This window comes from Seriola lalandi, unplaced genomic scaffold (genome assembly GCF_002814215.2).
Source record: "Seriola lalandi dorsalis isolate HSWRI2012SDOR001 ecotype SW California unplaced genomic scaffold, Sedor1 jcf7180002054688, whole genome shotgun sequence".
In the NCBI taxonomy this organism is placed as follows: Eukaryota; Metazoa; Chordata; class Actinopteri; order Carangiformes; family Carangidae; genus Seriola; species Seriola lalandi.
This window is the reverse complement of record NW_019525241.1, coordinates 2104269-2127127: the sequence shown is the minus strand read 5'-3', so window position 1 is coordinate 2127127 and position 22859 is coordinate 2104269. Positions and strand designations below refer to the sequence as shown.

General features: G+C 42.5%; 1 protein-coding gene across 1 annotated transcript in view; it reads right to left on the bottom strand.

Moving 5' to 3' along the window:
• The window catches only part of tmtc1 (transmembrane O-mannosyltransferase targeting cadherins 1), a 146595-nt gene that overhangs the window by 52062 nt on the left and 71674 nt on the right, over positions 1 to 22859 (bottom strand). The window contains exons 5-7 of the mRNA XM_023423025.2: positions 12395 to 12476; positions 11901 to 12004; positions 4788 to 4977 (exon numbers count right to left, since the gene is read on the bottom strand). Coding sequence (XP_023278793.1) covers positions 4788 to 4977; positions 11901 to 12004; positions 12395 to 12476 — 376 coding nt within the window. The remainder of the gene's footprint in view (positions 1 to 4787; positions 4978 to 11900; positions 12005 to 12394; positions 12477 to 22859) is intronic.

Here is a 22859-nt window from a genome sequence, read left to right as displayed (position 1 = left end):
GGGGTGGGGTGGGGGGTGAAGTTCATCGGACTCACTGTCATGTCCATGAAATCAGTTTGAGAAGACTTTTTCTTTGTGACATACACATGTGGGAGCATAATCATGATGGAAGTTGCCATTAGAAGATGGTGAACTGCGGCCATGAAAGGATGAACATGGTCAGCAACAATACTCAGGCAGACTGTGACATTCAAATGATGATTGATTGGTATTAAGCCCCAAAGTTACACCATTACACCAAAACACCAGCCTGGACTGTTGACACAAGGCGGGTTGGGTCCGTGGATTCATGCTGTTGATGCGAAATTCTGACCCGACCATCTGCTTCCATTCCTGTTCTTCGTTGACTTCGCTGACAGGAAGTGGAACCTAACGTGGTCTTCTGCTGTTGTAGCCCATCTACCTCAAGATTGGATGTGTTGTTCATTCGGAGAAGCTCTCCTGCTCACCACAGTTGTAAAGAGTGGTTATCAGAGTTACTGTAGCTTTTCCGTCAGCTCCAACCAGACCATTCTCCTCCGACCTCTCTCATCAACAAAACCCTACGGACTGCTGTGTGTGTGAAAATGGAGCTTAATTTAAAGTGAAACTCCAACCTGCCTTTAACACAGGATGGAAGTTTAGGGTCTTGGGGCTCGCCATTAGGTCGCTAACGCTGCGTTGAGGGAGAGGGCAGGGGCAGGCGTGCTGGGGCGCCAATTACTTCGAGAGGTCGCAATGGGGTCACCGCCGCTTTATACAGCAAGAGACTGCAGCGGGAAAAGGTCGCAAGGGTTGGGTATAGCATATTCATACCGACAGCTGTGACAAAATTTGTATTTACTGTGACATTTGTGCATGTGTACGTGAGTGTTTGTGCCAGTGTGTGTGTGTGTGTGTGTGTGTGTGTGTGTGTGTAGGATTGACTTTTAATTCATGAAGTGTGACCTTAAAACCTCTGCATACACCATTCACATACCTTTCTTCCTCTATCTCCAACACATGCAACAATAACACTATGTGCAGTGCTGACAGCCCTCACAGGTACAGTTAACATTTGAATACAAACCATTACACAATCTTCTCCCATCCTGCAGGGCCCATACTGTCATAAAAGACACAATATCTTTCCATAGAGACAAATCCATGCACATTATCTTGGTGGCAGCGCTCCCAGCACTGCTACAGGCTCCGCACAATTCTTCTCCCCGCTCCCCCGTCTACACTCAGGATCCTTCTGTGAGTAGAGCTCTGAGCCTGTCACGCCCACACACTTAATGAATTCGAACACAAAAGGGTTCAGAAATGGGATAAACAAATGTGGAAAATCACTTCATCTCTGTCATCTCTGGTCTGGTTTGACAGTGCTGAACCTGAGGTAGGTGCTAGGGGAACTGAACGGTGAAATGATGAATCGAAAGCATCTCCCCCTTTACAAATGAGAGCGATTGGCCTTGAGTGAGCACTGTGATCAAAGGTCAGACTCTGAGTCAAGCTCCACAGGTCCAGCTGTCGTTACTAATTACACTGCCTGACCTGATGACCTGTCGCGCAGCTGCTATAAAAACCACTGTGGTACTGTACTGCTGATTCGGAAATGGAACTATCGTGGCATTATTATTATTATTATGCATGTTCAAATCTTAGCAGTTGAAGATAAAACAAATAGATTTTGTCCAGTTTGTGCTATGTGGGCTCCGCATCATATTAATCACTTAAGTCAACCTGTTGCCTCAAAATGCATTTTGCAAAATGACATTCAGTCTTTCTAAATTAATTAAAGTTAAAAAAAAAAAAAAAATTATAATATAATATAAATAAAAAAGCTTTTTCCTCCTGACTAATGAGAAATGATTTAAACTATCATCTTGACATTTTGTTGACATTTTGCTAATAGTTACAGGAAATAAGAACATTAATAACAATCTCATGTGTGTGTATGAAGCCAGAGGCAGGAGATGATTAGCTTTAGCTTAGCTACAGTTATGGATTGTGAGTACATTTTGTGAGCCAAAAACAGTGTGTTCAGTTGCTCTGTGTGAGGCTTACATTCAGGCTTTAAATCATTTTGTGTGTCCCTGCTTCGCTCTTCAGGCAGCGGAAAAAAGGCTTCCTACTGCCCCTCAGATAAATTCAATTTAAAGAACAACTTCCGTGCACAAAATGTTCTGGACAAATAAAGTGATTCTACTTGCACATACAGAAGCACCAAGCTCTTTCCTCAACACTGCCGAAGCTCTGATGGATGAAGAGAAAATGATTTTCGAATATTTTGACTTGTCAGAGAGCGCGAATCAGTAATATGAGTCATGACTTTTTCATTGCAGAAAACGTTACCAGATATGAATACAGATCTCCAGAATAAACAGTCTGTGAAGAAAGCAGCAGCAACACCTGGCAGCATTTAGTGTAACTAAATGATATTTTCTGCCAAGAAACATTCTGTTTGAGGAACGATTTCTTCCCCAAAACTGCGGCACAGTTCAGTAAAGACTCCTTGAACCAAATATCGTCTGAAATGTGAGGAGCAGATAAGCAGAGAGGCTCTGTGGGAAAAGGAAATAAAACTGTAAAGTGGTAGGAGAGAGCGGGAGGTATTACAACAAGCTGGTGCTGATCGAGAGTGAAAACCTCTTCCCCACAGACAACATCACCTTTGGAAAATACACACTGTACATATAGATGAACATATACTTTTCTATCTAGCTATCTGTCTATAGTTACGTAGGAAACAATAAAGTTCCTGAGAGATCAGATAGAGAAAACTACTGTGAGTAGTTTGAATACAATTTCAGTTTTATTTGATGCTTGGGACAAAGCATTACATACTCACAGTCACATCTACAGAGGGGTTACTGGTTAAATATGTCTTCACCTCAATTAGAAACTAATGAGAATCTTTGTGATAGAAGAGATAAAGTGATCTGGACAGGTTGAGTAATAACACGTCAAATATCTTGTAATGTTGTTCAAAGAATCTTGTAATTTCTCATTCTAACGAGAAACTGAGCTGATTTTTGTTGTCATGGTGACAGCAACACACTGCCAGCTGAAAAATTATTTTGTTTTTATTATGCCTCTGCGCCGGCGACAGTCAGACCTGGCGGCATATGGTTTTCGGGTTGTCCGTCCATCTGTCCCACGATTTCTCAGTTACGCCTTGACAGAGCTTCAAATTTTGCACAATCATTAACTAGGACTCAAGGATGAAGTGTTTAGATTTTGGTGGTCAAAGGTCAAAGGTCAAGATAGTGGTGACCTCACAAAACGTGATTCTGGCCTTGTGAATACAATATCTCCATAATGCCTTGAGGGAATTTTTAAATTTTTTTTTACAAATGTTCAGTGTGACCTCACAAATCACTTTTTAGCCATTACTCAAGACTTCACACAGCAATTCTGAAAAAATTTCACATAAATGCTTAATATTTTATATGACTCTGGATAAACAAGGCTGTAACCTGAAATTAGTCTGAGTTGCAGAGGCAGACTAATTATAGTTGAAAATGGGAGCAGTTCTTTAGCTGAAGCACGTCTCCTAATTGATGCTATGTGTGTGTATAGAGGCCTGACTGGACTGACCCTTTCAGCACACAAGCCTTTAATGAAGCCCTAATTAAGAGTCCCACTGGGATCTGAAAGCGTGCTGATTAATAGCTCCTTAACTGCTCATAGTGCTCTTTAGTGGAAAACTCAAAAAGACTCATTACGATTAGCAGAGAAAGAATGAGCTGTTGTTGCTCTGAAGATTTAAAGGCTGTCACACTGTTATCATTCAGCATCGTGGCTTACGCTTTCAAAAGGCATCCAAACATCCAAACTGAGAGGAAAAAGTTTGGTAGATGTTCAATATGATATCAAGATTCCTCTAGATGTGTTTCAGTCATCCATATCATACATCCAAAAAAAAAAAAAAAAAAAACTTCAAAGGAAAGAGGCGCTACGACCTCAAAGAGCTGAGGGACGTTCTGAGAGTCTTTGGTCTGTCCAGAAACAGAACCGCATCAACTGAGCAACTCCAGCTGCCACATCTGTCCACCCACGGTCATCACATCAATAAATTATCATAAAAATCATAAACGTTTCAACTGTTTAACTAATAGGTTTTGGTTATTGATTATGTTACATTATATACATTATAATTTAAGAATAGATTACCTGAGGAAAATAATCTTGTCCTGCCTGCAACGGAAGAAGCCGAAGCCTGACGCCACACACAGCTGATGATTTACTGCGCCATGAGACTATCTCAACCGTGTCATGGACCCAGCTTTGTCTCCACAACATGGATCTACAGTGAGACTGTAACCAAGGTTACAACCGCACCCATCCCCACCAATATTAAAGTGTTGGTAAAAACAATTTTGCTATTCACAGTCTTCACTTGTTCTATAAAAGGTTAGAGAGTTAGGAATCCTTGGGCATCAACCTTTAAGGACCATGAATATCTATATCAAATAGCTGTTGGGTATCTTACTCTGGACCAAAGGGAGGGAAATGGATATCCACTGTGAACAGATCTACCCCATTTCCAATAAAATAAGAGGTTTGCAGACCTTTACAAGCTGGCTCATACTTATTTAACAAAAAATGCTAAAATTCAGAAGCTTTTAACTGCCACTGTACCTTTTCTTGATGCAAGCATAGTGTTTTTATTTGAACCTGCGGGATGTTAGTAGCTCTAACAATTCTTCCCGTTCTTCAAAATGAAGCATATGAGAGCTGACAAGCATCAGGAGGCAATGGAGTTCATGGGAAACGTGGTCTTGGGTACTTTTTTAAGCTGCTTGTCACTTTCTTGCTCTTACCTGCAGTGAGAAGACGCAGTGCAGGCAGAGGGCAACCATCACGACGGCCAGCAGCACAGTGGCCACGTTGCGTACGTCTCCCAGCGCCTCCACCAGGGGAATGCTGCCCACCTGCCAGTCATAGCACAGCACGATGGGGGCCAGCAGCAGCCAGGCATTAAATGACAGCAGGTACGAGTAGGTCAAAACCCTGGGGGCAGGAGGAAGAGGGAAAAGGATGGATGGTAGAAAAAAATGGAGGAGAAGGAGGAGGCAGAAAAGAGAGAAGATTTTGAGACACACAATGATGGTATATTAACTATATATATATAAAATCATCCTGTTCATCTCAAAACCTAAAATGTTTGGCAGTGAGGACAAAGGAAATATGTGGTTGTCCAAAGCTGAATATTGATCCGGAGTAATTCTCTAACCCGACATTTAGAGCCCAGTCACAGAGCGTGCTGAATGCTAAAAGCCTGTCGTGCTGATGCTGCTTTGGCTTTTGCTGTGTTTGCTTTGCTGGGGTAGTCTTTTTTTTTTTTTTTTTTTCCTTTCTCTACATTTCTCTTAGTGGGTTTGAGACCTGCGTGGCTGTCTGGAATATTGATCTGCACTGCACTGTGGCAGGTATCTGCTTCTATTAAAAACAGCCAGGACAGCGTCACATGGAGACACACTTGGTCGGGTCCTAACAAGGACAAGAGGGGTCAGAGGAGGCGGAAAAACGAGGAATAAGGAAAGGGCAGAAAGAGCCACAGAGCATGGATGATGTGGGCAACATACACACACAAACACACACACACACGCACACACACACTGGATTTATGTCTCTCGGGGGTGTGCGCTAATTTATGCATTACTTGTGCTGGTCAATGAATTTAATCCTGTGTGGAGTATATATGTGTTTTTTTTTTTTTTTTTTACCCCCACCCCAGTTATAATTACAGCCACAATTGCCGACTGTTTTTCAGCAAACTCACTGGTCCTTCTGTAAATCAAGTCCCATCCAGAGCAACATCCTTGTATTTGAAGCTTTTTCCATGGAGAGAGCTGCTGTCAATCCACTTTGTTCTTTTTAATCAGCTTACTGTGAAGTTTGACTTTTGTTTAAAGGTCCCATATTGTATTAAGGTAGATTTCAATGTGTTGTTTGCTTATAAAGCAGGTCTAGGTTTTTCATTAATACTGTGAAAGTATCAAAGCCTCAGTCCACAGAGAAATGCGCAAAGCCTGTATTCAGAAACTGAGCCTTAAAATGAGGCGTCAGGACTTCTGTAACTTTGTGATGTCACAGCAAAGCAGTCACTGCTCTCAGCCATGCCCCAAGCCCCGCCCACCCGGACCCACCATCCAACCTTGCAGGATTTTGTTTCTCTGAGTGTTTACCTGAAAGCCAATCAGAGGAAATGATCAGATCCTCCTCTCTTCTGATTGGCTCACCGAGCCGTTATTACTAGAGCTCCAGAGATAAGCCTGAGAGAGGAGATGTAAAACTACACTGAGATGGTTTTTGGTTCTTAAAACCACAAATATATCTTCTTATGGCTCAACACTTCAAATAAAACACAGGAGAAGTGTAAAATACGGGACCTTTTTCCACCAGAATACCTGATGTTGCAGAACAACATCCACTTGAAGTGACTCCAGCAGTATTAAACTGTCTTGTGGTTCTGTTCAGACTCTCACAGCACTTAATTTCAGGTTTGGGAAAAATCCTGGTCTGGTTTAATACAGAAAAAGTTCACAGTGACTTCACACACAACATATTTACTTACATTTAACCAAAACCACCATCTTTCCCTATCATTAACCAAAGAGTTATTGTTGCCTAAACCACAGACAACAGACGTAGCCCAGGTAAAGTAGCTGGTATGGGCCTCTCCAAGGAGCAACTGTGAATGTCGGTCCATGGACCCCATGTCAATAAGTTTGACCTCAAAGAATAAGATAAAGGTCAAAGGTCATCGACAGGGAGGAGGAGATTCACTTCTGATGCCAAAAACCATCGTTGAACAAACACAGGTTACCATGTTCCCTAAGTTATGACCACCTGTTATCACCTGACCAAAGCTGAGGGATGTGGTTAAAGGCTCTGAAAAGTTGGCTTGTTAAATTATCATTCCTTTCCCGCAACTGACTTTCGGCAAATCTGAGTACCTCTCTCAGTTGATTCCCCACTCTGACTCCACCAAAACAAGGTTACCACACAAAAAACTTAAGCCCTCATTGATTCTGACAGAGGCCGTGTAGCACTGAATTCTGAGCGGTCGTGCTGTGACGCAGGTTAGGCATCGATTTCCTCCAGGACGAGCTCAACGTGGCAGTGAAGCCACCTGCTGACAGGGCAGGAGGTGGGGAACACGGGCCAAATCCCCTCTGAACACGGCAATGAAAACATGTTATTAAGACTTAAAGAAGCCAACGCTGCTCCTTCCTCTTCCTCCTCCCTTTGTTCTCCTGACTTGTGTTCAGATTGGCTATTAAAGACACACGGCACACAAAGTCTGAAATAAACACAGGCACGCAAAGACCTGCAGAGGACTTTCAGAGGTTGTCACAAGCTCGCTCTCTCTCTCTCTCTCTCTCTCTCTCTCTCTCTCTCTCTCTCTCACACACACACACACACACACACACATCGACAGAGGCTCACACACAGGAGAAGAAACAGGAGGGTGGAAGGAAAATAGTGGTGAGGGATCAGGGAGCAGGAAGAGAAAATGAGTCATTTGTCAGGTGGTGTGTGGGCGTTCTGCTCTCCTGGGACTGGACTGATGGGAAAGGGATCTGGGTGTCAGGTGTGACCGGAGCCCTCACAGCTGTTCTATACCTTCTCACACACACACACACACACACACACACTTCTATACAACAAGGAACATTGCAAACATGTCAAATAACTGAACAGGTTGAAGAAAGACAGTCATGCGAATCATTCACAGTGTTTTTTCCATTGAAAAAAATGAAAAAACTTTATATATTTGAGCACATCCCTGTGCAATATGACTGCAATGTTAAATGATTCAAAATTACACCATCTTACAATAATCATATTGTTTTCAAGTGTTGCCTCAGGCGATATCCAAAATTCAATGTCTACAGTCCAGCCCAAATATTGTATTTTATATTTTTGTCCTGATATTATGAAACATATTGCATATGGTGTGAAATATTGCGATATTTACGATTATCAAATATCAGCCCAAGCCTACTGAAGTGTAAGGTAACAGGTTACATAGACCGCATTGAAAATACAGGCCCCGAAGTCCAACCTTAATACAACTAAAGTTTACCTGTGATCACTGCAAAAAAAAAAGAAAAAAGGATCACACCTGTGACTTCCAGTTTAGTTTAACTGCACGAACAAGGTTTTAAAAGAAGCCGTGAACACTGCAGCTTCCTCAGTTCTGTCTAATAAGAATAAGAAACCAGAGTGTGAGACTTCACAAAGGTGGAGAGGGAACTGAACTACTGCTACTGAACAGAAGCTGGAGCACAGCTGCAGCAGTGGTGAGGAGGTACAAGAAGAGCCATACTACTACTAACAGAAGGAGCAGTGGTGACGCCACACACAGCTCACTATTTACACAACCTTGGGTAGAAAAACAGACGGGTAAGAGCTTCTGACTTGGCACAAGCGAGATTAAACTTCGCCAGAGAACATGAAAAGACATCTGCTGTATGTTGGCAGCACTTTCTTTGGTCAGATGAAACCATAATAAGTTTGTTCGGATCAGATGTGGTCCAGCATGTTTGGTGTGGATGTGACCAGGCCGACCACAGTGACGGTATAGTGCTGACACCGAGACATGGAGGCGGGAGGGTGCGGATATGGGGCTGCATGAGTGGAAAAGGTGGAGGAGAGGTGACATTCATATAAATATGTTACTGCAAAATGTCCGAGTCCAACAAGAAACCTTTGGAGCACTTTAAAGCAAAATGCAGTGCGACAAATCCACCAGCAAAGATCAGCTGTGATGATGCTGAACATCTCTCCACAGCTCTGTGTCAGATTGGTATCATCCATCACCAGGAGGATCGAATCTGTCATCAAAAATAAAGCTGAACATACAAAATATTTTTTTAAAAATCAAAGAATGGAATCTCATGCAGTTTAATATGGATCTTTCATTATGGTTTAATCAAACATTTCTGTTTTTTAAATTCACTGACATCAATCGTCGCCGGCGATGGCTGATAACACTGGGAGTGTATTGGAGTGGAACGCAATTTCTCGATTACTTAACATTTTAGTGATATTGACCGGGGGTGCACTCCGTTTTGTTGTGTACTTTAGACACAAACACATTGATCACTCAGGTGGTCGTGATCTGCATGATAAAGAGTCGACCGAACTCTCAGGCTGGACCAATCAGAGCAGAGCTGGATAACACTGTCTAATTATCCCGTACAGGGGATAAAGAGTTATAGACTGGACATGAGACTTCTGTTTCCTGCTGTTGGGTTGAGATGATGAACCAAACCAGGAGGCTTTGCTGCAGGTTATCCACTTCTTCCTTCGGACTGCTGCTCGACAATGTGCCTTCAATTAAAGGCAAAACATCTTCAAGGAAATAATATGTAAGTGATGTTGTGTTGCAATTTGCCGATTTCATAAATGTGTTTCGTCTCGTCACCTTCAGCATGGTAAACAAATTCAGAGACAAATACATTTCGTCACACACACATGCCATCACACACGTGGATCTATAGACAGTGTGTGTGTGTGTGTGGTGTGTGTGTGTGTGGTGTGTGTTTGATGCATCTGATGGCTGCAGTTCAAACTGCAGTGGATGATGAGGATGAAATGTGACACACCAACCACATCAAGTACAGTTACTTTAATCCATCATGCTGAACCTGTCTTCACACACACACACACACACACACACACACACACACACACACACACACACACACACACACACACTAAGGACAGAAAAGACACACAGAAACTGACATAAAGGAAGAGAGTGAGACTTGAGGGGTTCTATAAATTGATTTATCTCTTTCTCTTTCTCTTCACACACACACACACACACACACACACACACACGTATAAACAGAGCAGAGTAATGGCAGTCAGGATGCTGCTGTGATGAGTTATAAATGGAGTGGCAGAGAGACACTAACATGATGAATTATCACCTCTACCTCCCATATGAAAGTGGAATGCATAAATACACTGTAACACACACAAACACACACACACACTGAGGTCAGGGCTCCTTCTCACAGTGACTTGATGCAACAATATTCAAGGTTTAAGTTTCCCAGGACGGAGCAGGATGGATGGAGCCAGGACAGACAGAAAGACAGACAATGAGACAGAGACAGACAAACAGACATTGAGACAGACAGTGAGATAGACAGACAGACAGACAGAAAGTGACACAGAGACAGACAGACAGACAGTGACACAGAGACAGACAGACAGAAAGACAGACATTGAGACAGACAGTGAGATAGACAGACAGACAGACAGACAGAGACAGACAGTGAGACAGAGACAGACAGACAGAAAGACAGACAGACAGACAGGTAGACAGACAGACAGACAGAGTGAGAGACAGACAGTCAGACAGACAGACAGGCAGTGAGACAGACAGACAGACAGACAGACAGACAGGCAGAGAGACAGACAATGAGACAGACAGGCAGACAGACAGGCAGACAGACAGACAGTGAGACAGACAGACAGTGAGACAGACAGTGAGACAGACAGACAGACAGACAGGCAGGCAGACAGGCAGGCAGACAGACCGACAGACAACGAGACAGACAGGCAGACAGACAGACAGACAGACAGACAGTGAGACAGACAGACGGACAGACAACGAGACAGACAGACAGACAGTGAGACAGACAGACAGTGAGACAGACAGTGAGACAGACAGTGAGACAGACAGACAGACAACGAGACAGACAGACAGACAGACAGTGAGACAGACAGTGAGACAGACAGTGAGACATACAGACGGACAGACAGACAGACAGACAGTGAGACAGACAGACAGACAGTGAGACAGACAGACAGACAGACAGACGAGACAGACAGACAGACAGTGAGACAGACAGACAGACAGACAGACAGTGAGACAGACAGACGGGTGGTTAAGAACAGTGGAGGCTCAGCTCGACATCAGGGAGCAGAAATAATGAGATGAGAAAATGAAGGTGAGAAGGAAGGACAGACAGGATATGTGAATCCGCTGTAAATTTCCCAGGTGGCCGAGGGAGAGGAGAGCTATTTTTCACTTGTGCCATGCTAATGACAGATTATATACTGACTCACTGACAACGACAAACACCGACACCGCTGGGAGGACCGCCAGACCACGCTACTGTTGCTGGCACCCACAATCCCTCATACTAACTCATTTCTAACCCCCACTGACTCATTACTAGCTCCACTGCAGCTCAGCATTAACTCCTTCCTCTGCCAACACGGTGAACGCTCATCTTATGGTTGGTTTGCAGAGTCAGAGGCACAACATTCTCAGGTACAAGTTTGTAATATTGGAACAACAAAAACTAAAATAAACCATGATAGAAAAACCTGTAATCACATTTTCTTCATGTCATATAACAAGAAATGAAACCTGTTTCTTCCTGTAGGAAAGTTGAATCTGTATAATTCGCAATGTTACTGCAACAGGTACAAAATACCAGCCTTTGAAAAAATCCACTAATCAAATCATTTTTTCAGCTTTTGTGTTAATTGCTGATTATAGTAATAACGATGGCTATTTTTATTAGTTTCCACCAACCTTGTTTGAAAGGTGAAAATTCCACCACAAATTAACAATTATGATTCCTATTACTTTGGTAATATTCACAGAAACGATATCAACACAGAAATATGAATCTGTGCGATTAGATTTCATAATAATTGATATAATTTTGCATTCTGATTCCATCTTAATGCCAAGTCCTGAGGGCAGAATAATCGCTGTAGGTATGCGCTGATAGGAAAATGCCATAAAATGTTTCCATTTTATAGTGTTTATTGCGACAGAAGTTATTTTCCTTTTTACAGCCAAAGTCCAGTAATTCTGTGCTCTAGTGTGTGTGTGTGTGTGTGTGTGTGTGTGTGTGTGTGTGTGTGTGTGTGTGTATGTATGAGACACCGACCTGGTAAGCAGGTGAGGCGAGAAGGAGGCGGGGTTGTCCTGTTCAGAAAAGAGAGGCATGGATCCTCCCATCAGCCACAGCCTCACCGACATGATGATCACCACCTGGAGGAGGGAGGAGTGAGGAGGTGGGGGGGTGGGGCATTTCAGCATAAAGTATTACAGTTTTACAATATTGAAGGAAGTCTTGTATGTAATTAGGTGAACAGGACAACACATGAATGTACAAATGAGTAAAAGTCATTAGTAAAAGTCTTTATTATTCATTATTATTTAAGTGACAATATAGTGACAGATAAGGATCTACAATTGTAATTTATATCATACTTAAATTAAATAAAACCAACTGCTCCCTGGATGGAAGGAAAACCATGTTTATCAATCTAAAAAATCAGTTTCACTTATTCAGTAATGTCACAGTCGGTAGACAAACAATTGACCAAAATGTGCAGATATTTTTCATTGTAGAAAAAAAAACCAAACAAAAGTACTCACATAGCAGAAGATGATGCAAGCTCGTTTGATGAAGGGGCTGCAGATGTAGAGGATGTCCCTGAGTCTGGAGCCGGACAGGTGACTGAGGGACACACAGACAAGACATGAGGTCAGTCAGACTGCTCTTTATCTGAGGATGATTTTAGGTTCTGTTGCACACTGCGTACTATAGGCAGCTGCCTGCTTATGACTCACCGCAACCGGCCGCAATGAGAACAAGCCGAATGATGGGGCAGCAGCGTCCTGATCAGTGACAGACAGTATGGAGCACACAGACTGTGCTAAGTGAACATCAGCTCACACAACCTCAACCACAACCTTTTTGAAACTAACAGTGTGAAATACTGTCGAGGCAGTGGTTCTTTGACGGAAAAGTACGCTACAAAGTGAAACTATTGCTACAAAGGCAGCAGTGAATGCCAATTAGCGGTGCTGCTGTAAAAGAGGCATGGCTTTTAGTACTTTGATAAGGGAGTTTCAAAGCTAACTGAGCTGCAAAAAGAGGCCAAACTGGAGCATAAGTCAAGGCAAAAAAAAGCTAAAGTACTAAACTCGTCGAGGTGAACAGGGTCGGAAAAACCAGAGAAAAAACATCCAGACACAGAAGAAGCTGCAAAGAGAGACATGGGTCAGAAGCTGAAGCTAACGAGCAGGGAGAGGACAGAAGGACACAGTACACTGTGGGTGGAGAAACGCAGACGATATGATGATCCTCTGCTGCAGTGTCTGAAATAGATTTTTTTTACGTGCCTGCGCTGGCGACAGCCCGAGGCATTATGTTTTCAGATTGTCTGTCTGTCAGTTGTCCATCATCTGTCTCCTGGATCTGACTCCAGGATGAACTGATTGGATTTTGGTGGTAGAAGGTGAAAGGTAATTGTTACCTCACGTCCTTGTGAACATGATGTATCAGAAATGCCGAGAGGGAATTTCATTACATCCAGCACAAATGGTTGTGAGGTTGTGACCATATTTCTTGGAACTTGACCGGTTAGCGGAGGAATACAACCATGAGAAGGTCATTCTAGTTCTTTAAGTATCTTGTTTCTTTAAGTCTTGTTTATGAGTGTTTACTAAGAAAACTGTATCTTCAACTGTATCTGAATTCTTGACCGTAACAGAGGCTTATTAATATCAAAACTATTGAGCACTTTAAGCTGTAATCAGTGTGAAAGTCCTGATTTAAGAGTGAACAGATGATATTTTGATTCAGTTCTAAAGCTTCTGTTTCCTGGGGCACCCTGGCTTAAAGGGTCTAAGGGACCATACACAGCATTCCCTGTTCACCTCCAGCTGGGGACCTTTGCATTTCATTCCTCATCTCTCCTTCCTGTCATCTATCTACTATAAAAAAAAATCCATAAGGTGCCCCAAAAATTTAGATGAACATGTGACCTTTATGCTCCGATTATTGCATTCTTTCTCCGTAGAGAAACATGAAACGTGATGGAGCACACGTGTCCTGACATCCTAATAGGATGACTTTGTCCAATGTCAAATTTAACAATTCCAGGTTAAAGGAGGAGCTGTAACTAATCATTGATTTTGCCGATTAATCCCCTAATTATTTTCTCAATTTCTCAACAAATCACAGTCTATAAAAAGACAATAAATAGTGAAAGATGCTTTTTTTGACCACTCAATAGCTGTGAAATTAATAAACTTCAAGTCTCTTCTTTCTTGCAGTTTTTGTAACCTGGTCTTCAAGGTCACCGTCCATTCGGCGATATTTTTATCGATCTACCTCCATCCTTCCATCCAGCTAAGGTCATTTATGAACTCTATCCCCCGACCACACAGTCCAATCCATTAGCCCGAGGTAAGAAACTAAACAAGCAGCTCTGATTGCAGAAAAAGGCAGCAAGAGAATAAGATGAGAGAGAGGGGATCAGGCAGATAGGTAGCGAGAGGAAAGCATGGAGAATCCATTCAGCATCCCATCACTTTGAGATGTTCCCCTTGTGAAGAGCTTTCAAAGCATTGCGAGGCAGCAAGAGAAGAGATCTCACAGGAATTCTACTTACATTCTGTCTGTCTCACACTCTGTCTCGTCCGTTTCATCTCTGCCTCGCTCCCCCTTTGCTCTCTACTCCTTTTTTCTCCTTTTCTATATTTGTCTTTGACAAAGTCTTTGCTATGTCTGTTCTGCTGAGGTTTGCGGCGCCAAGAGACAGAATGACAAAGAGGAGTCAGAGTCTGCAGACGCTGCATTCAGCTGAGGTACCGTGAAAGAGTTGGTCCCAAAAAAGCCACGCCGCTTTCCCCCGCTGATTACCATTCAACTTGTTTCCGTAGAAGAAGCATGGTGCACTTAATATCTTTAATGGGCTTAAAACTCACATAAACATTCTCTAAATACAAATCTCTGAATGTAAAAATTCAGAGATTTATATACTCCCACATATACTCCCGGTAATTTTGGGCCCATTCAGCCTATAAAACTCCCTCTTGTGTTGTTATTTTCATTGTGACTCTTTTCGTATCAACAGCTACATTTCATCAAATCTGTATTTGAAGTTGCAGCTACCTTTTGTAGTGCCAACAACAAACACGTGGGGAACCAGACCCCGAGAGCAGCATGAAGCTGGATTACTGAGGTAGAGTCACATCAACTGACTCATCATAAAGGCCTGTCGCATACAACAAAGCTTCAAACTCCCTGTTTGCTGCTGGAGCTGAGAGATGTTGTACATGAAATGCCTGAGGAGCAAAACAATCCTCCCTACAAGCGAGCATGTCACATCACACAGTGGAAAGACTGACTGAAGTTAAAGGCGGAGTAAGCGATTGTAATCTAATATGCTTTTTGTCCAATTCAGTCAAAATCCTCAAGGTCCACTAGCCGTCCGTTCTGTGTGTGATCTGGTGTTTCTACAGAGCCTTGGTTCTGTGAATGGAAAATACAAAAAGTGGCTAGGACCAAGACACACACCGCTATTCCAGCCACAGGGGGGCGTTTGTGCTCGTGCACAGGACAAGGGAAAGAAACAAAGATGTCAACGGACAGTGCCAATTTAAGGATCTACCTTTCCGTCACTGCCAAGCTGTGTGGGGTTTTGAATGGGATTGACCAGGACTGCTGGCGAGAGACCGGAAGCGACGTTGAGGCAAGGGCACGGAAGGAACATCTACTGGCGGAGGTGTGTTGTGAAGAACAAGAGACGGCCAAAGAACAGCCAAAGAGGAGATGACCAGACGAATAAAATTTGAAAAAAAAGTGCTATGATCAGGCAAGGGCGCAGAGCCAAGTTATCATTGGTGAGACTTTCCAGCGGTGGAGACAGTGAACTGGACTTATCCACTGGGACCGGCTCGCACCCCTAATGACAGGCACACAGAGAGGGCCAGTAAAAACTTTACAACTGGATGTTGTGATGGTCCACTGACCCTCTGCTGTAGCCACAGTTTACTGTCTCGCTGTTTGCTCTGAATCATGTTTTTTTTTTGTACAACGTGCAAAAGGTTTAACAGCCACGAAGACCTAAAAATGCAAGTTTGCCAGCACAGTTGGATTTATTTGGTTGGATACATAATTTGAAATGTTATGTCAGGTAATGTCACCTTCCTTGGTAGCTTAGCTACAAACCTACAGTCCTCTTTTCTGTCACTGTTAGCAATGTATGTCCATGAATTTGGAGTGTGACGCTTCTGTTTGGCTGTTGAGTTCAAACAGTCTTTCTTCAGCATGGCTCACTCCACCTTTAAATATGTGAGTATCATTCAGTTTTTATCATTTCTTTAAATATGTTATTGCTGGAGGAGGGAAAAATAAAACTTCAAAATGAATGTAGCTTTAGCAGTGGTTCAATGCCTATGTTTTTGCAGAATGTGCAATCCCCTTCATCATATATATATATATATATATATATAAAGTCTATACTGTATGTTTATAGGTGTAAAATAAGTTTCTTCTGTTTTATGACATTACAAACTAGCGAGTAGGGGAGCAAAGATTACCTACCAATAATGGCTGGCTCTGTCTGTCTGGCAAGATCACTGCTAATATTGTAGACAGAGAAGACGCTACGTTTCTCTACAACACAGACAGCAAAATTATGCCTTAAACCCAGTCCTTTATTCTTTTCAGCAGGCAGCTGTTTCATTAACCTCTTCAGTTTTTCCTTCCACAGTCCAAAGACATGTACTTCAGATGAATCTGAAACTCTGAACTGCGTGCAGGTGTGAATGAGGTTAATTGCCTATAATGTGCAATAGACTTGTGACCATGCCTCTTGCTCACAGAGTGCTGGGACAAACTCCAGCTCCTTACAACCCTGGGGGCAGTAGTGGATGTGACAAAGAATGGATCAAAATGAAAGTGTATGGAGGTTAAATTACACTAACTTAATGACTGAGGGAAAATGAAGCAGCACCAATAGTTTAAAGGTCCGATTCACTGAAACTACAGAAACATGTCTTCACTTACCTCCAGGCTACCTCTGTCATTAAAATGGTTTGATTTTCTGTGTCCAGGTTTTGTCTGAATTCTGCCTCCACCCCAACTCATTAAAGGTGAATGGAATTCTGTTTGTGATGCTCCCAATTCTGTGTTACTCTGGATAATCCACAGAACACGCTGTTAACTGTTTTCATGGGGACAATTTCTTTGATGGAAAGAAGTCTTCTGTTTTCATGTGTTTGAAATGTAACGCAAATGTCGACTCTTTTTTCACGGGGAGAAATTTAACTAAAGAATGTACAATAATAAAACAGAAATGAACAAATCTTGACGCACCCCAGGGTGCCAGTGCCACAGCACCCACTTTGGGAATCATTGTGCTGTAGCAAGGGTTTTCAATCTGTGAGGCATGACAGAGAGCTGCAGGGAAAGAGAGAGAGATGTGAGGCAAAGATACTGTGAGGGCTGAAAGGGTCTAAAAACAAAAGGAAATTAACTATCATAGATTGATCCAGTGATTTGGCCTTTTTATTGACACGGGCAGCAGCTGGATCTGCAGCACTGCCTGTGACGCACAGCTCATGGAGGATTTCAAAATAAATTCAAAACCATTAGCAGTCTTTCTCATAGTCACAACTTCAGTCTGTCTGAACAGTCAGTCTGAACACACAGACATGATACACATATTTTTAGATTGAGTGAGACTTCCACTTCCTAGCGATATTATAAATAAACATTCATAAATCTGTTTCTAAATCATAGAAAAAAAGATGCTCCTTATACCTGACAGTCATCGTGTTATTAAGTTTTCTTCAGTAATCCAGTGATAGTTGTGGCTACACTGCAAACAGGAGCTGATCACAGCTGATTCAGCAAGACAATTTAACACAATGTAAACAAATGTTGGCGAGAAAATACAGGGCTCCACAGCGAATCTCGCTGAATCCATAGCAATAACCCCCAAAGCATTATGGGTACAGCAATTCCATTAGAGCATGACTTTCTATCAAACAGAAGTAATAGAAAGAAAATAATAAGAGTGAGAAAAACTATTCATATTCACCTCTTTCATGTTGCACCATAAATATTGTTTTGTACGTGGAGATGGAGGTACAATTTTCCCGGTTTTGAAAGACCCCTGCACTCTGGTGTAAATGTTTCATTCATATTGTAAGTGGCGTTTCACAGCTGTAATCATTCAAATTACAGCACTTGTAACTGAAAGACCGTTTTAAATGAATCTTACAAGGCCCCAGTAACAGGTATGATGCTTTAACAACGTGTTCCTCAGCTGAAACTGATGAAAAGCCATGTGCCGCCCGGCAGTAGCTGTAATGTGAATGCATCTTTCTAGGTTGGCTGAATAAAAATGTACCTCCCTGAGGCTGGGAGAGGCTGCGGTAAAGACACTGCTCTCCGGGGCTGGAAATGCAAAGCAACACTCTACGTCCTTGGGAAAAATCACTCAGATGGAGCAACACTGCGAAGATTGGTTTCACGCTGGAAAGTGAAGAATAAGATGCCCACGCACCCCAAACTCTCCCACACACACACACACACACACACACACACACACACACACAGAGGGGTGGGGGAGAGAGGAACAGACAGATGTTGTTGGTGTCTTCAGAACCGGGCCCCCAACTTTTCCCATAGGATCATGGGAAAGACGGATTCTGTGGACCTGCATAACAGGATGCTAATTTACCATGACAACTGTGACTGTGGCAACAGTGGAGGATGAATGGAGGGAAAGGGGTGTGTGTATGGGGGGAGGTTTTGTGGGAGGTAGGAAGTATGAGAGAAAACTGAAGAAAGGTCGGAGTGTTAGCTTCCTCACACACATGAAAGGTAGACAAGGAAACACACACACACACACACACATGCACACACAGATAAAATCCACTGTCCCGCTCCGGGTGTGATAGTATTTGTGGATTAAGTCCAGTCATTCTGGAGCTCGGTCTCTCTCTGCTTTCTAAACTGCAGCTCATTTGAAGTCCTCCACGCTCCGCTCAGCTGAAATCCTTTACATTCCTCCCTCTCGGTGGCATCTCCTCTCTTTCTCCTCACTCTGTGCCACAGTTACTTACACTCACCCAGCCACCGTGGCTGAAACATGACAGGGCCGCCGCACTACACTGCAAGCTAAGACTGAGTCACTGGTTTAGTGGAGTGGACGTTGTGTTGTGGCCGTCCCGAAACACACAGCAGAGCAGCTCGCTCTCAGCGTTTTCACATCGTGATAATGATGAGGTGAACGATGTAATCCTCCCCAAATTACTATATAAAGGGAATTAATTAACATCTGATAAAACTCACACAGTCATGGGTTTTGCTGGACATTTAATAGATTATATAATGCTCTTGAGTTACTGGACTCTTCTTCTTATCTATAGGTAAATGGCCCAATTCCCCACAAAGCTGTTCTCATTTACATGTTTTCCTGTTTCTGTTGTTGAACAAGTTTGAAATAGTAACAAGTCCAACTCTGTGTCACATGAGCAGTAGCCTGCTCCTCTGCTCTTTTTTTTAATCATAAGTAGCACTTATCTTCATAATAACCTCATCAATTTATAATGTAGAGCTTTTTATGTGTTCCTGAATAAGCAGGGCGTCGTTTCTTCTGCAACAATGAATTTAAAAGGACCATCGCCTTGAGTGATGATCTGCCTGCAGGAGCTTCTCTCCTGCCTGTGTGTGTGTGTCCGCTCATCAGTCTTGCTCTCTGTTTAGACACAGATTTATTTACTTATTATTAAAAGGTGCTGGAAAATATTTTATGAATTGTTCTGGTCCACTTGCTGGTGAGTCTCTTCTATGGAAAGTAGCTAGGTTTATCCCAAAAGCTGCAAAGTGCTTTTTGACAAAAAGTCTCTAACTCTAGCACCAAATGTGCTAAGTTGGCGACACTGCAGCCTGTAAACGCCCCCTTATAGAAAATGTTTCATTTTGAAAGAGCAACAGCCAACTGGGAAACTCCAACACATGGCCAGCGGATGGTGTAACTTGATCAGTCAGTCACGGACATTTGCATTCATACAGCTGGCGCTAGTGTTGCGGTCCAGTCAATGATGTTCAAGTTCCATGAATTTGTACCATTTAAGGACTGGACTTCTCAGAACATGTGGCAGAGCTTCATACAGGAGAAACTTTAATAAAAACCTATTAACTCCTGCTCAACTAGAGGCAGCTAAAGGGAAGGAGAAGCAGCTCAGAGTGTTGCTGGGTAAAACGAAGTGAAAGGAGTCATGATGCTAACATGCTCACAGTGGAAATGTACTTAAACATGCTTGAATGTCAACACGTTTATAAGGTAATGTTTACCAAGTCCACCATCTTTGTTTAGATGTTACATGCTAACATTGGCTAATTAGCACTAAACACTAACTACAGCTGAGGAGCTGATGGGAATGTGTTTAGTGTCTTAAAACTATTTGGTGCTTGATGAAAAGTCACCACATGACACAATTCATCCAATAGTTGTTGAGACAGTTCAGTCTGAAATGGTGGACTCACAAAAACATCCCCAAAAGATTGTTAGGCCTGTTACCCTGGGGTGAAACAGTTGGTATATTGTAAAAAGAGAAGATAAAGAAGGAGCTGATAAAAGCACAACACATGGGGCTCCATATGGATCAGAAGAGATGAATATGATGAATAATCCATTAAAAACACAAGCGTTAGAGAGGAAGTCATGAAATCTCATGATGTATTAGTTATTGCTGTTGTGCTGTCACATCCTCTTCATTATATTCACATAAAGGCGGCTGATGGCAACACAACGACACATTTTAATTTTTACAAAATTTCAGAAAGTAGCTTCAAAAATTGTGCCAAATTTTAATGGAAGCAAAACGACACACACAAACAAATAGACAAACACAGTACCCACAGTAGTGACCCACACACTACCAGCCAACAACATTAGATTCAAGCGCATACATAAACATGTTCACGCAATAATGTATAGAAATGTTGTATTTACAATGTTTGACTCTCCCGCTGCTACATGTCTGTGCTCGATGTCTTCTTACTGTGTGTGTGTGTGTGTGTGTGTGTGTGTGTCTCAGGCTCAAGGTGCCTTTTTTGTCATTTAACTCAGTATGAGTCTCATGTCTGTTCACCTTATTGAATGCCTGCCACGTAATCCTCCATCTGAGCTGGGGCACCTCGGTGTTGAGACTGCTGTCACTCTGCTAACAGAGCTGTCACACAGGTAACAACATTCACAACACAACGCGTTTCATTAAAATAAACCGATGAATAAAAAATGTCAAGGACAGAGTGGTGGGCATGGTTGCTGGTAAAGAGCTGAGATTTTAATTAAAGGATCTTTTGAGACCGCCAGCCGTCTTAAGAGGGTTTAAAGCTGTTAATTCATGAAAAGCAAAGGCAGAGGAGCTGTGATGTTGTTGTCCCACCGCAAAACCGGAGAGGAACCAGAACCAGAACATCTGGAGGGATAGCTGAGCATACAAAGTATCTGACCTTGACACCATAGACCAGCGGTTGGCAAATAGCAGCTGCGAGACAAAGTCCTGATGCACAAACATTTGCCCCCCTCTGACATAAACTGAATTTTTCATTTTACTGTTTACACAAAAAAAACTTTCATATACCGTCTCACAAATCCACAGTAGATAAAAATTTAAATACATACAGAACAAAGCTCATGTGAATCCCAATAAACATGACCTTTTTACATCTAACACTGCCTGCTCTCTAGTCTTGCAGTGAAATACAGGAAATACATCCACATATGAATCCTTTTTTACCAACGAAATATGAAGACACACTGCTGTAACTCAGAACAGTTTCTGTTTGTCTTGAACCAAATTACAAATGTCTAATGAGAAATCACAGAAAATTAAAAAAGGTACCCTGTTAGGTTTTCTTCTAAAGAAATGAAAGTTATGTTCACATTCAGTGTTACACACCAACACTCAATGTGTGTGTGTGTGTGTGTCCTTCGGGGTCAAACAAACATGTTGAGTGCATTTCTATCAACAAACACAGTTTTCAATGCGACTCATGTATCTCTGCCAACACACACACACACACACACACATACACACACACACACCCCTCCAGCTCTTCATACATCCATGAAACACAGACAGAGAGCAGAGGAGAGACAGCGGTCACAAATATGTATATGTACAAGTATACATTTGGGGCAATCTGGACGGATTTGTTGATCTGTTCTGAACCAAAGTGGACAGAAACACCAATGCATAAAACAATACAACAGAAGGGTAACCATTTATAATGTTTTCCTCTTCCAGTTTTAAAAGAAAGAGTGAACTGCGGATTCTTGGCACACTCTCATAACAGAAATAGAAAGGAAAAAGGATCAAAGTCCAAACCAAAGGTCTGAAATTCAGTTTAAATACTGCAGCTTCTTCTGATTAAAAATGTTCTGCTGCTAATATGGCTTGAAATGCACTTTTTAATCTTTTTATAATCATCTCCTACCCCAATTCCCCCATATTTTGCGTCATGATCAGGGTTTGTGTGCACTGGTGCGTGCAGACACCCTCCCCCAAAATCACACTCATCTGCCTCCCAGATTAGGTCAAATGTGTACCACATAAAACCCAGGAGAGGATTACTATCGGGCATCGTTCCGGGCGCACAACCTCAGAGCTTTCCCTGAGAAAAGGCCCCAGCACGGCTCAATATTATACCAGGGGAGGCTTAACTCTGCGTGTGTGTGTATGTGTGTGTTCCTCCCTGGAAGATACAGCCTGAAGTGTCCAAAGAACCTGCTCATTAATCTTAGAGACACACACACACACACACACACACACACACACACACACACAAGCGTACACACACAAACACAAGCGTACACACACACACACACACACACACACACACACACACACACACACACACACACACACACACACACACACACGCGCCCTCTCGTGATCAGGAGTTAGAAGGAGCACTGTCTTCATATTAAAGCCATCAATCTTCACTAACCTCTGTTTTCATTAGGGTCTTAATGGAGAAACATGTTGCTTTTCTGGTTCTAATCTGAATCCAGAGCAGTGAGAG